General features: G+C 37.2%; 1 protein-coding gene across 1 annotated transcript in view; it reads right to left on the bottom strand.

The window, feature by feature from the left end:
• Window positions 1–15986, bottom strand: part of LOC105393462 — a 124194-nt gene that overhangs the window by 51671 nt on the left and 56537 nt on the right. The window contains exon 2 of the mRNA XM_048631394.1: window positions 689–750. Coding sequence (XP_048487351.1) covers window positions 689–750 — 62 coding nt within the window. The remainder of the gene's footprint in view (window positions 1–688; window positions 751–15986) is intronic.

Genomic DNA, 15986 nt, shown 5'->3' with positions numbered 1-15986 from the left:
AACTGCTGGACGTAGGTCTTTCGCAAAGCACGCCACTGGATGCGATCTATAGACTTCCGCACCCCAATTTTAAAAAATGAAAATTTTCTAACAAACGTATATCTAGCCGTACGTACTGTAGGTATAATAATTTAAAAAATGAAAATTTTCTAACCAACGTATAAATAAACAATGGCCTCGTCAATCGTCACTGACTGATCATGATCATACCACAGTGCGAAATGCACAATCCGCATCGTTTAGCATCAATTGCTTCAGTTATTGTCTGACAATTGCCCGGTACGCCGCTGACATTGCCATCAATTTGATGCACTTTGCACACAAAGCCGCCAGTGGGGGCTATCGCATGTACTGTTGGTGCAAAAGCTACTTGAATTCGCAACATACACGTGTGGCGAGATTCGACAGTCAGCGTAACGTAAACCAAAGAAAGAAGCATATGATTGGTACGCTGCGACTACCTAATAAACAATTAAAAATGTAAATTAACAAGATTTTCAATTACGTTTCGATAGGTATAAATATAAGATCCATAAGGCTTGGTTCTAACCTCTCAAAGGCTTTGTGTTGAGAAAAACGCTACATCTCCTTGTAATATTTCGAGCCGTTCAAAGTAGTCCGTGAATTCCCATTCAATCGAACCAAATTATCTAAATACTTGTGATACAGTTTTAGATTGTATACTCACTTTAACGCCGAATGTAGCTTTGTCGCTTTCGATATGAACTCCTCCCATATGGGTGCACTGTTCTGTAAACAAAAGAAAACATTACGTTAGAATTTGTGTCAAAATCAACCAATTCCAGGCCGTGTAGCACAGGGCGCTATTAAGACATGACAAGAGTTCTCAGTCGCGCTCTACCTTGACGCTGCGCGATGTGAGTGAGCGCGATGGAAAACTCTTGTCACATCTTAAATGCGCCCCGTACTAGCCCTTCAGGCTTATCTATTTTAATGAAATTCACCTTAGAGTACTAAATCATGTCTCTTGCACATTTCTGATATTGTCAGAGTGAGATGTAATAGTTAGGATCAATAGTAACGCAGTAAAAAAACGGTGCTCGTTTGTTAAAAAAACTAGACTATACCTCATCTTTGCTTTCAACACTCAGGAAACAAAGAAAGCTCTTTACGTCACGAAAAACGACAACAGCAGGCTATAAACCCAATCATTTCTGTGACGCTGAATCCACCAGGGGGGTCACTCTATATGACGAAAAACTAAACGAGGCCCGACTCATCTTGTTGCATTAAACGTGCCGATTGCACGAGAGGTCTCTTTCGTTTGTTTCTCGTCAGTATAGAGTAACCCTCAAGAACTGACGTGACCAATGAGACGTGAAAAACCCTCGACATACGACCATCACACTCGCGTGAACCCATCATATCCTCACGGCGAATTCACCTTTATTGCTGAAAGCTTTAGGGCTACGTTGTCGTGGACAGATGTCACCGTAATGAAGGTAGGAGGACCACCCTTGAGGCTATCACGGCAAACAACGTGATGACGTAGAAAAGTATGCGAGTGAGTTAATTGAACTGTAAAAAAGCAAAGTTCATTTATTTTATACTTTATTGCACAAATATGACACATAAGTGTACAAAAGGTGGACTTAATGCTAAAAGCATTTTCTACCAGCCAACCTACAGGAAGTACAAGTAAAAAGGTAGTAGAACTTTATTTGGTGAAATTATGGCATAATAAGGACAAGACACCATATTAAACAGACGTTTTGCGCTGGTAAATAGATGAATCGTTAAAATAGCGTGTAAACATCAGTTAAATTTAGTTTAAACTTTTTAGCTTAGGTGTAATACATGAACTAGGTTGGGAAGTTTTATTGTAGTCATTTAGATAAATTATTATTTAAATTCATAGCAAATAGTAATACTACTAATCAAAAACCTTTCAAGCATCCCTCTCAAAATTTCTTTAAAATGGCGCCGGATCAGTGTTTGACTAAGCAAATATCGCTTGTATGGCTATAGCAACTAAGGAAGAAAACGGGCCAATTTATTTAGAATACGGGTGCTAAATTTAATTTCCTGATCATTATCATACATCTTGCTCACCCTTCGTGGTATGGTTTAGGGTGAAATACGGAAGGAAGTAGCAAAATACTACAGTATAAATTTAGGTATGAGTGATACCTGTATTCCTTGGCATATTTATTTTTATTTATGTATGTATTTATTTATTTCATTCTTTATTGCACAAATATATAATAAATGCACAAAAGGTGGGCTTAATTCTAAGAGCATTTTCTACCAGCCAACCTACAGGAGGTACAAGAAAACTGGTACAAAGATGTGCAAAAAATAAATAAATAGGAAAGAACTAAAAACGTATGTAATGTATGTCTCTAAGGAATACGATTCCCATCAAAGATACAATAAGACCTAGATGTACTCAGCATCCCATCCATCGTACTTATACGATGTGTGAGTATGTACGGCGCTAATGTAGCCAAGAAAATATCGGATATCTTCACATAAATGTATACAGGTTGTTGCAAAAAGGGTATATGTACTAAGCCGAAACCAGCATGTGCAGCATGTTATATCTAAGCCTATAATATGATATTATGCTTAGATAATTTAGTTTTAAGTCACTGTTGTCGTTAAGATTGTATTATTTGATAATGCCGTGATCGCCTATAATGGTTTTCACAACGAAATTTCAATTATGTTAAATTTTCTGTTAAGTATGTCTGTTGTGTTAACTGCTGGAGATCCTTATGTTAATAAATAAATAAGCCCGAATCTGAAATCAAAAATAATCATTCTCTATAGCAAAAAGTCACGTGACCAACTAAGTTTCTATGAAAATTTTTTTTTTTCACGAATTTTGAAATTCTGATTTCAGTTTCGGGCATAGATATAACATGCTGCACATGCTGTTTTCGGCTTAGTATACCCTTTTTGCAACACCCTGTATAATGTAGGTAGGTATATCAAGATCAGCCTCAAGTTCTGAAGGCGGATATTGGCTGAAAGAATTTCCAAAGATGGCCGAGGGCAAAGTTTACACGGTCTTCAGTGTTGCTAAATTAAGTTTTCAGGAGTTTAGCCCGGCCTCGTGGGTATCGGATCGGAAAAGTAGGGTCGCCATTTCTCCTTCACTCGGTTATATTCAAATCTTCTTCTTCTGGTGCCGTCTCCTATCGAAGGTTGGCAATCATCCTGCTGATTTCCGTCTTGGAGGCCTCCGCACGGAACAATTCTCCAGTGCTCAGCTGGAACCACTGGCGTAGATTTTGCAGCCATGATGTCATTGGCCGCCCAGGCCTCCTCCTGCCTTGTCCTCCTTCAAATATCCAAATGTTAGGCAAATATATTTAATTAACATTCGCAAGCAATGAAAAAGTTCCACTTACACAATATCGACATCAAATGGCCTAAGTTGTTTAAAACATTTAATTTAGAATTTGGTCAAAATATTTGCCTTTTTAGTTGATCATATATTCTGATGTCCTGTTAAATGTACCAATATTGCAGAGTCTTTTACTTTTAAGAGTAATTTGGTGCTATTGTCACTGGACCATATTCATTGCTCGTTATCGTGACCACGTAAATTTAGGTATATTATATATATTTTTTTCAACAAAAGTAGGTAACTATCACCCCCGTTTAAAAAAAACATATTAGATCAGTCTACCAGCCAACTGCTCTCAATCTCCACTACCGGAAATGCTTTATAGTTAATTAACTCAGCCATCCTTGTTCCATATGACACCCATAACCTAAGATTAACAATAAAAGGACCAGATGGAGCGTCAGTGCAAAAGAAACATCTCAACAAATAACAACTCACTTTTACCACAAAGCTCTTATTTTGAATTAGTCTGGTTAGGGCTGATTTTTTAATGGTCAGATAAACGCTATCTGACGAATAAAATTGTCGCTGTCACAGTCTAATACAAACATTCAGATGTGACAGCAACAATTTTATTCCTCAGATAACACTTTATTATCTGACTATTGAAAAATCAGCCCTTAGAAGATTTGTGACGTTATTCATTGGTAGGTATATGATTGTCATACCGTTGAATTTAAAACGGCTTGACAGTAAACAAAATGCGGTCAGTTTTTTGCATTGTTTTTTTATGTGACATACCTCTTATTTGTCTTAATCTAAGTCCGTAACCATAACCAATTCCCTCCTTTCCCTCCCCTTCCCCTCCCGTCAAACATGAGAAGGGCGGCCTCTTTGACGCATCGCTAGTTCGTCCTATCTCTTTATGTGCATTTTTGGGGACACAACTTATGGGAAAAGGTGTGCTAGCTATTTTTGGACTCGTTTAGATAGTATGGCATTGGTGCTGGTTAGGTTTACGATCTGTTTTGTTGTACCGCGTTAGGAAGCGAGGTATTTATATAGGTTAGGAATAGCATTTTAGGTCAGCATAAAAAATCTAAAATTTTGAACGGCCATTTTGATAAAATTTGGGTAAGAACCAGAGTGTTTGTATAAAAAAAAACCATATCAAATTTCAGTTCTGCCGTTTCGGAGCTACGCTACCACAGACAGATATACTCACACAGATGCAGAGAGACGTTCAACTTAAAACTTCCATCTTTATCGTCGTAGGATAATAACATTAATAATGCTATCCAAAAGATGTTCCAGAGATATCTCCTCTATGGTAATAGCCGCTAGTCGATACAGTTTTTGCTCATCATCATCATTAATAAGTTTATCTCGGCTGCAATCGCTCTTTTGACACGGTCAATGTGATTACGAATGGACTAGGTCATTACTTCCACTCGGGACAAAAACAAAATTAATCTTCACCCGACACGACTCTATTCGAGATGTAGTCATTTCACACGTACCTATCATTTATTTTGACACGCAAGAACTTGGGAAATTAATGTTAAAGGCTTTATTGCCTGGGTGTAAGTATAACATTCAATTAAATATACATGATTGATTTAGCTTGTGTAGGTGACCAATAATCAAAGATGACACAATAGTGTCATTAGCCTAAAATAAGTCCATGAGAGTGAAACAGCAAATTCGAATTCACTTTCTAAACTTGACCTCAAAAGTTTCATTGGTACCTAAATTACCGCAAAAAATCAATGCTTGGACAAAGGAAATACAAAGAACCGTTAATCTTGTGAACCGCTAGATGAGACCAGAGTGCCTAATAGCCATACCAGTAACGTTATATTACAATTTTAGTCATTGCAGATTTTATATTCAAGTAAAGTAAGTAGCGCCCGTAATCCAAGCGTTATTATTCTTATTGAAGAATTCTCAATCGCACGTCTTAGGAGACGTGTGTGAAAACTTATTGGACACGCCACTGACAGCCGATTACCAAGGCGTGTGGCTGATATTGGTCTCCTGGACATAGGCCTATAGCGAGGAACGCTACCACACTGACTTCATCCTTCTTCCATCATAAAAAATAACAGGAGATGCTTTGCATGATGTAGTTTATGTAAACCATAGAATAATGTAAACTAATTCACTGCACTCGTATAAGCTGTAGGTGCTGTAAAATTTATTCCGACTACCTAGTAGTTTAGCGAGACAAAGTAACAAACATTCAAGTTAGATTCAGATTTCCGTGTCAATTGGGAGAATAAAAATATACTTGCATCAATCATGACAACCAATTTTCCATGTCAATTCGGCAGTAAAATTTGTATGAGATTGGATGATTGTACCTATATGGCTTTTAATGCAAACCACTACTCAACAAAAACTATCCACTTATCCGAGTCTTGTCACACTTTTCTTTTCTTTTGTTACTTTACTTGCTATCTTGATTTTCTCATGTCTCGATTAGATGATGACGGTAAAAACATGGCCTCTGTATACAATATTGCGTCTCTGTTCGGATTAAGTCGTTAGAAAAACAAGTTTTTCTGAAAGCACTGCAGAAAAGTACCTGTTGAACGCAAATAAAACAATGAGCGATTATCATTCTTATAATAAAACTGTTGAACTTGAAGTTATGTCACACCCTTGTTCATCTAGCGTGTCGGTAACAAATACTAGAGCTGAAATAAGGATTGTCACCGCAGTTACAGAATTTGCCAGTCTAGCTCTTGTGTTTGTCACCGTTACGATAAGCAGAAGTAGAAGATAGTCCGATTTCGCTTGTCGAAATCCGTGGTTACTTTATACCCTTTAAGGATTCAGTATACAACATATTCTCGATGTGCACGTCAATATTGACGCGCAAATCTAAAAATAAACAAATAATCCTGAATCCGAGAACAAACAACCCACGGAACTCCCACGTGAGCAATGCGAAAATAAATTCTACCCACATATTATTTGCATGCTATTTCTATTTCAGGTATCTGAAATTAATATATGACGACCCTGTGAAAACTGAAAATATAGATGATTATTCTTGAAAATGAGAATGAAAAAGAAAAAAAGGTTTAATTTTTCTGTTGATATGCCTATTTACTAAATTCCTGAAGCTTATGAGGTATTTTGACAGAAAATATGCATGCTTCAGTGAAAATAGGCTGGTAACATCTAACGGAGAACTTAATATAAGCGTGGAGTAGACGTTTTTCTCATGGTTTGACTGAATAATCTTACATACCTATATGATGCCTATGATTTAAGCTTCAGTATGGTACTAAGGTACGTTTATGTACATAATATGCTGACAAAACATATACACATAACTAACTGCACTCTGACTCTGTCCTTTATTTATTTATTTTATTTTATTTATAAGTATACACAACAGGTTTACAACATTTACAACATTTTCTTAATTGAGATATATATATATATATATAGTGATAATGTGATATAATTCAAGTTGCTTACCCAAACACATGTACACTGTTAAAAGGTATAATAAAATAATATGTTAACAGAGGACTCTAGTTACGGTAGGAAGGTAGTTATTTTGCTTGCTGTACTGTCCTAACCTGCATATGACAGGGACAAGCACATCGTCATAACACGAACATGTCAACCAAACGACCGCTACTGTCATCGAAACGACGAGGGCTATTCAAATGTAATGGACTCGGCTTCATGCAAATATGGCTCTGGACTCGTGACTTATACCGTTATTGCCCTAAAAATCATTGAATGCGAATGTTTGTCAGTATGTGTATACGATTGTTTGTCTGACACACGACTACTGTTAAATGCATTTTTTGTAAACTTGCCGCCTGGAATACCGCGCAGGGTTTATCGCAATTCGCGTGATAAAATCACTTGCTATAATTTTCTACACCGCACACCGAAGCGAAAAACCGGAGTTTTATAAGTTGTATTTCTTAATAGTTCAACAGTTATGTAAGTATGTAAGTAACAGTTATACAGTTATGTTAGTAAGATATGTATGTGCATCAATCAACACACAACCGATTATTTGATAAAAAATAGAATTACTCAATTGTCTTATCTTATCTTGTCTTATCCCCTTTTGGATAACAGGGCCGTTTTAGCCTCACCCTGTATATCCCACAGAGTGAGCCAATGCTTAATCCCCGGTTCTGCAAATCCGACTTAATGACCACCGCTAATGAAGGCTTAGAGTTCGCTGAAACATGTCAAGGACTTCACTTGGCACGGGCAAATCCAGTATGTAATGGAATACTGGGGTTTAGTTGGGTAGCAATCTAAACCCGAAAATTAAATCGGAATTTCGAAATTCGCGTAAAAATAATTTTCAATAGGCCTGGACCTAAATGTTATGTGCGGAGTAAATTTGTAATATCAGCTTCTTGGCGGTATACAGAAAGAAAGCAGGAAACTTTTACGCTTACTCTTAGGGAGAATGTGCAGTTGATTTACTTACAAAACCGCAATCGGAATAAAATCTACAATATTGTAACAATAAATTATAAACTTTTTCCTACAGCATTTATAGCAAAGCCTAGTACGGGATTAGAGATTTACGAAAACGAAACGAAATAGGTGTTCTTCGATCATTCTGGTCAAAAGTTATACAGTTTCGGTTTTATACTTTCTATGCGAGAAAACGTTAACTTTTGATATTATCGATAAACTATCAAACTTATACTAGACGTAGGTATTGTTATAAGAAGTTCTCAAATGATAACAGCCGTCAAAAGAAGGCCACAACTGCAAAATGCAATGAAACAGAACTAACCTCAGAAGATCAAAGAGTCTCATACACAAACCAGAGCCGAACCTACGTATAAATATTGCTCAACTTTTGAATAAACATAGTAAACTGGGTGTATAAATATTACTGATGGATTCATTTCACTGTGGATTCGGCTTGCTACTTATGAGTTTTGCGAAACCGAGGCCTAAATGCAGGAGTTAAATTTGTAAACAGAACTGTGGGGTATTACAAAATATCGAATTGGACTGCGTATAATTACATGAACTACGACCGGATAGCACAGTGGTTAGTGACTGACTGCTGAGTCGAGATTCCCGGGCTCCGTTTTCCGTTTAGGAGTAAATTTGTGCTATTCTTACCTGAACATTATCATTGGTTGTGAGTGTATAAAGGAAGTACCAAAACAATTGCCGCTAGGTGAAATTTTCCAAGAGTTTACCAACAACAACAGAGCAAATTCATCAGAACTATCCACACTGGGCATCTGAACATCATCATAGCTCGGGGCGCATGGAATGAAGACGTTAATATCCATCCATGCAACATAACGTAAACATTCACGCCTGTAATTAATCACATGCAGAGGTGCAATGCCGCACCGTGTTATTTAGGCCCGGGTCTCCTATTTACGCCGTAGTTCGCGTCCAGCGTCACGCCGTAGGCCGCGTCACGATGCTCACTATAGAAATGTACTGATGCGGTCTCCCTCACACGCCGACGTTGGCGCGTAGATGTAGTGAGCATCGTGACGCGGCCTACGGCGAGACGCTGGACGCGATCTACGGCGCGTAATAGGAGACCCGGGCCTTACATCTTTCAGGCGTTAATCATAACTACATTTAGTTTTTTTTATACGTGCATGGGGTCTGGATATTATTTTTTTAGAATATTTCTCCTCATGAGTGCCGCAATCTAACTCCAATCCACGGAGGGTTCTAGATTCATGCGCTTATGTGACCACGGCGCCAAAGAAGCAGTTTACATCCTAATATAGCTCAACGTAAACTATACTGGAGGGTCGAAAAACCAACGGGCGAGAGCTGACGTGCAATGAGGCTTTTCAGGATGACATTTGTAGATAAAAAAAAAGATTCTCTTACTTACGATAGAGGGCATAGCTAAGCTGCTAGCGAAGGAAAACCAGTCAATGTCATAAATTGACATTTGGTAAGAAAAAAAGAAGCTTAGAAAACGATATGCGTGACCTCTACGTGTCCTTGAAAATACTTACGTTTAAGTAACAACAAGAAAGAGTCGTGGTTGGCGCAACAGCGCTCCGAAACTTAGATTTTCGTCATAATATATAGAGTGACCCCCCTAGTTTACGTTTCAACTGCGGCTATGATACGTCGAAGTGAGTCTGAAGTAAAACGTACAGGAACTTGTCTATCGACATTGCTTTAGGGTTGTCAATTTCCTTCGTGATAGTGTTTTGGTGACAAATACTAGAGATGGACAAGATATTGTCACCATGGTAAAGTATAACAGATTTGCTTCAATCACGTACTGTAATCACGTAATGAATACTGGCAAGCGCAATGAAAACATTAATTTGAAACAATTGGATAAAATCAACAATACTTGAAGATTTTGGATACTGACTAACTATCGCTAGAATGCAGAAATGTTATGTAGCTAGGAAAGTCTTGAATAAATTATCCTTAACAGACCAGTGCCCCATTACTAGTACCACAAAAATAAACTTGCAAACACTAAACTCTTGTACAAAGCCTTAGTGCCACACAAACATTGTGCCAAGTCGTTGGAAAATTGTGTTGGTACCATTCCAAGTTTTCAGCAGATACCGTAACATACTTTTGGCATTAAAAAGGTTCTGTTTAACATCGTTTAGGAAGAGAGTTATGTAATTCGCATCACACATTTGCTTTAAAATTCAAGTGACAATACTTGGCCTTGTTATTTATCGACAATTATATGTAATATTTCATGCTACTATGATGTGAATTGTTTACAATCTATCGTTTCCTATTCTCATGTTCCAAAATATGGAATTCATACCATAAAATGGATTGTGATATAGGTTATTGAAATCTATATTTTTTATATTTGGGTGACAAGTTGGCAACCCTACCTAAAGAGCTGTAAATAAACTATACTGATAGGTAGAATGCTACAAGGATGTGAATTGTTTACAATCTATCGTTTCCTATCCTATGATGATACTGGGTATGATTTACATATATCCTGTGTAAACATTTATCAACCTTGGTTATTCTGCTATTGAAACTTAGGTACTTATTACAAGTCATAAATTGGAACATTTGCTTGTGATTAGATTTATGTTTCTTTAATGTGCCTTTTTTGTTCAAGTTTATCGCAATAATATGTAGGTACTTGGGCCTATTACAGAATGTCGGGATAATGGCTACCTGTAGGATAAAATCCAGGATGTCACTCTCTCAAATTATATTTTAGATAGTGACAGCATGTCTTTTATCCCTCAGGTAATCATTATCCTGCCATTGTGAAACAGGCCCCTAAACTAGAAAAACCATAGGAATCGTCTAGTCACTTGTTCAAATGATTTTCGTAGCCGAACGTGACCCGTGAAGGCTTACCGTGGTTTCCGGGCTCCGGATATCGCATAATTGGATGAGATTTCCGTGGCTTTGCTTCCGGTGTAAGAGCCGTTTTATTTTGTTAACGAAAATCCTTACCGTCCACTGCAGTACTTATTGCTAGCTTTAAAAGGGGCTTTTGGTTTTAAGCCGGAAAATCATGGATCAGCTCCGTTTATTGTATGTTTTGCCTGGGGCCCTGTCGTGAAGTCAAAAGCTACTGTAAAAAGCTACTGTAAAATTCAATACATTTAGAATCCGAAAATCATTGTAAAAGTACGTTATTTGGGTATTTCAGTTACCAACATAATATAAGGGTTCTGTATTCACTTTTAATTTTTAGCTAATTACCAACTGTCACTTTAGAGATCGCTTAAAAAAATCACAACCAAATATATCAAAATTTGGGCTTCAATACTATAGGAAGTGAAATTACATAATACCATCCTTAATTGTGATATGCCATCTATATTTCACTCATTTAAAGTCTTCAGTCACGCGATACGAAAGTCCACGTCCCAATTTCAGTAATCCCTTTTTGATTGAGTTCCCGATTGTACGTTACTATGTTACAATGAAAATGAAGCACTGGGAGAGGCCAACTGAAATGGGCTCAACAGAAAGGAGATATTTAAAAAAAATATGTGGAATTTATTGATTTTTTCCATGCGTTGGATGGCACTTTAATTTTTTTATGATAATATTCACTCCATCTACATCTACACTATTCTACACTCATATTATAAAAAAGGAAATATACCTAATAAATGTGTGTAAGTTTGTTAATATTTCAAGTAAGAGTTTGTGAACAGATTTTCATAAAAAAATGGTTGGTACACTATGGATTAACACATAGGCTCGGCATTCTCACAGGGAAACTTTTGAAGCGAAACTAGTATCATAATGTCACATTGTAAAATAGTTCAATAATAAAACTAATTTATAAAACTGTGTTATTTACATCCTTAAATACCCTTTTAGCCCTGGTACCAACCGCTCCGATCACGACAAATGAACTGCCACCGTTACCCAATAATTTATCACACCACACATAGTGATGAAAGCGGGTTTGTTTCATACAAAAAAGGGGGAACAATTCATTCCGTAAGCGACAGTCATTCACACTCAGGCGTTCAGTTAACTTTTGTATGAAAGTTGAATGTACTTTTATTCTTCAACGCCTCTAGATTGGATTACAATAAGCTCATTTGTGTTTATCGTCGGCGTGTGCTCGTGTGAATGCCAGAGTAAGGGGAGAATGAGCGGAAAAGCTGAAAGTGTTAAATGATATCAATGTTCCATCAGCCCGCACTAGGCCAGCGTGGTGGACTAGGCCTAAAACCCTTCCTTCATTGGCAGGAGACCCGTGCCCCAGCAGTGGGGACGTGATGGGTCGTGATCATGATGATCAACATTAGCAAAATATTGAGTTTTTAATTACGTAACTTAATTACCTAATAACTTTTTAAGTACGAGTACCTACACTGTATTGCTTTATTAAGTAGATTAAGTTTTAAAATATTAGGAAAGAGGGCGTTCATCCCAAACACAGGTTCTGGAATTCTGGAACAAACATTATGCTCGATACTGTAATCCCCGAAGGGGTAGTCAGAAGTTCTCCCCCTTCCCCCCTTTCATTTGCTTTGCGCTGTACATTATTTGTACTGAGAATTAACTATTAAATGCGCTCAGGCCACGCTCAGGCTAGACTGTACTATAAGTGGTGGATTGATAGTGGTAAGCCAACTACTGGATATATTTACACATGTATGCTGAATAGTAGAAAGAAATTTAAAAGTAAACTTAAAGAATGTCAATTAAATGAAGAAAAAATTAAAATGGATATTTTAGCTGCAAGCAGATCAGATAAGAACTTTGTTAAATTTTGGAATAGTACAAAAAAGTTAAATCATAAGCAAGAGTTGCCTACATGTGTGAATAATAGTCAGGATCAAGCTAAGATAGCAAATATGTTTGCCAATCATTTTAAGGTTCAGCCTCTTCCTGTAAGCTATGAGCCTGATACTCAGACAGAGCTGCATACTCAGCACGAGCCAATTGATTTATCTGCCAAAGAAGTAGCATCTGTGATTCGAAAAATGAAGCGGGGTAAATCCCCCGGGCACGATGGGCTGAGTGTGGAGCACATTCTCTATGCGGGGGACCGTATCTATAGTGTACTGTCTAACATGTTTAATTTATTTGTTAGGTATAATTATATACCAGATGAAATGATGAGGACCTCTGTAGTTCCAATTATTAAGAATAAGACCGGCGACCTGGCGAGTCTCAGTAACTATAGGCCAATATCTCTCGGTACCATCATGGGTAAAATCTTGGAGAGGCTCCTGCAGCCCGAGTTGACGAGCTGTATTGAGTTGGATGACGCACAGTTTGGTTTTCGGGCCGGTGTCTCGACAGAGTCTGCTATATTCAGTCTGAAACATGCAGTAAGTTATTATAAAAGTAGAGATACTTCAGTTTATGCTTGTTTTCTAGACCTGAGTCGCGCCTTCGATCTCGTCAATTATGACATTTTGTGGCATAAGTTGAGGAGATCGAAGGTACCGACTCAAGTAGTGGATCTGTTGGGATACTGGTACGAAAACCAAATTAATAATGTAAGATGGGGCGACGCACAGTCTAATGACTTTAGATTAGACTGTGGCGTTCGTCAAGGAGGTTTGACATCCCCCGACCTTTTCAACCATTATATTAATGATCTAATTGTGGAGCTGAGAAGCACCAATATCGGTTGCCATATTGGTAACGTATGTGTTAACAGTCTGAGCTACGCTGACGATATGGTGCTTCTCAGCCCCTCGATCAATGGCCTTAGAAGGCTGATAGCTATCTGTGAAAGGTTTTCTAAGGACCACGGTTTGAAATATAATGTGTTGAAAACGGAAATGGTGGTATTTAGAGCAGGGAAGGGGCCGGATGTGGTGCCCCCTGTATACTTGTACGGCTCGTCTATTCGGGTTGTGAAGACATTTAAATATCTGGGCCACGTGCTGACAGAGACACTCTGTGACGACGCGGACATCGAGCGGGAGCGGCGGGCTCTGGCGGTGCGGTGTAACATGCTCGCACGCAGGTTCGCGCACTGTACTCGAGAGGTGAAGTTAACCCTATTCAACGCCTTCTGTCAGACTTTCTATACTTGTCCTTTATGGGTTAACTTCACGAAAAAAGCGTATAATACTCTGAGAGTACAGTATAATGATGCTTTTAGAATATTATTCAGGCTGCCGAGATACTGTAGCGCAAAGGGCATGTTCGCCGACGCCGGAGTCCGCGACTTCTACGCGGTGATGCGGACGCGGATAGCATCCCTTTGGGGTCGACTGAGAGATAGTCAAAATAGTATTTTGCGTGGTATCTGCGAGCAGCACGCGTGCGCGGGGCCCTTCTTCAGGCACTGGCTGCGCGTGCACCTGAGCGAGAACGGGAAACTCTAGTTAAGAGTTTTAAATGTTTTATCTAGTTTTAATTAATAATAATTGACTTGTAGGTACCTATATTGTACCTACCTACTTAATTTTATTGTAATTTATATTTTATTGTATTTATATTATGATGTACATTTTAATTGTAATTGTAATTATTTTTTTATATGGGTGCTGCCTGAAATAAAGAACATTTATTTTATTTTATTTATTATTTATTTAAATTGTTAACCTACATTTATATGGCGGTGGTATCAGTAATTATTGTTGTAATTCAACTACAATATACCCAAAACTTAGTCATCCGACCATAATTCCATAAATTCACGCAAACAAATAATTGGTAATAATGTCATATTTTTTCATGTTCCGGTAATCCAGTTTAAAAAGTAGAGTAAATTGTAATTATTTGTCAGTCATTATCGTATACCTAACAATTCCGCTCCCGTTTGTGAGTCGACATCCTTATCTACCGCATTTGACCTTTGTAATGAATGCAGGGATGTTGAGTTTTTAAATAATCAATGTAATATTTCTAGGGGTTATTTGAATAAAATATGATTGTAAATAAAGCCGTGGAATTTTGTTTACAGGACTAATCTATCACTGCAGCCTTTATAATAATATATGTATCACAATTTGTAGTGTCATAGCCTTTATTTACCTACAAATTAATTAAAGAATGATCTATTAAATAAATAATTTTGCAAATCAATCAATTGATACGGACTCTGCGATTTATACCTACCAAGTTGGTTTATGTGTCAATAAACGATTTCAAAGTTCAAGGTTTCGGTATCCGGTAGACCGAACTAATTCAGTTAACAGTTAGCAAGCATTGCGGATAGCTTTCGTTTTGCTATCCGTGTATTTTTTTTTCTTCAGATTGAATCAGTATTTTTTTTTATTGTGATCCTCGTCCTTTGGATATTGATCACAGAGTAGTAGAATACCTGCAGTATTCCATGTGTTGACGTTGATTTACCTGTAACGAAAACATAATTTGTTAGTGTCAATGAGAAAATTACATTACCTGAAAAATCGGACACACTCAGTGATAATACGAGTATGATAAATCCTTAGTGAAAGAGGGTGCAACAATGCAGAACCTACCCCATGAAATTTATACATAGATTAGATATAAAATTTATCGATACAAGTATGTAGGTATAATTGTATATTTTAAAGTGTTATATACTTATGATGTAGTGTTATCATCTTCAACAAAAGTTTTTTTTTTTATTATATTTAATAAAATTCTATACAACTGTCTCACAACGAAGATCAAACAAAATCTATTTAGCGGTTTCAATTAGTCGCCGTCAGTCAAAGGGGCTAAACAAAACTTTTTACCACTTTGTATTAGTTTATTAAAAAATTGGTTCCTTTTGCTTGGTAACATTTGGGGATTGAAAAGTCTGTAAGTGATAATTTAAAAACCTACGATAATTCATAAGATTATTAGTCTCTCAATAGTCTTATATCTATCAGTTAACACACTCTAATACCTTGGTTACAGACACAGAAAAACCGACTCTTATTACGACTAGAGAGCGACTAGTGAAAAAGTGTATTTTATATGACCACATTATTTAGCTGTCATAAACAATATGTTGTTTTGATCCATAGCATATGCTGAGCTGGTGCCGTTTTGACACTCTGGACAGCAACCTTTATTTATTTGTTTTGTTTGTTCTGTATTAAGTATTTTCTTTATTTTGTTGTTGTTTCTTTTTCTTTTTTTGTCTTATTATTCTGTCCCAGTGTGTCAAATAAATGTATCTTTCTTTCTTTCTTTGATGTTAAATTAACTGGTTACTCGTATTAATTGGTTAAGATGTCAAAAATCTAATAAAATGTTCATACGATTA

This window comes from Plutella xylostella, chromosome 28 (assembly GCF_932276165.1).
Source record: "Plutella xylostella chromosome 28, ilPluXylo3.1, whole genome shotgun sequence".
In the NCBI taxonomy this organism is placed as follows: domain Eukaryota; kingdom Metazoa; phylum Arthropoda; class Insecta; order Lepidoptera; family Plutellidae; genus Plutella; species Plutella xylostella.
Note: the sequence above shows the minus strand (reverse complement) of the source record. Positions and strands in the feature narration are given on the sequence as shown.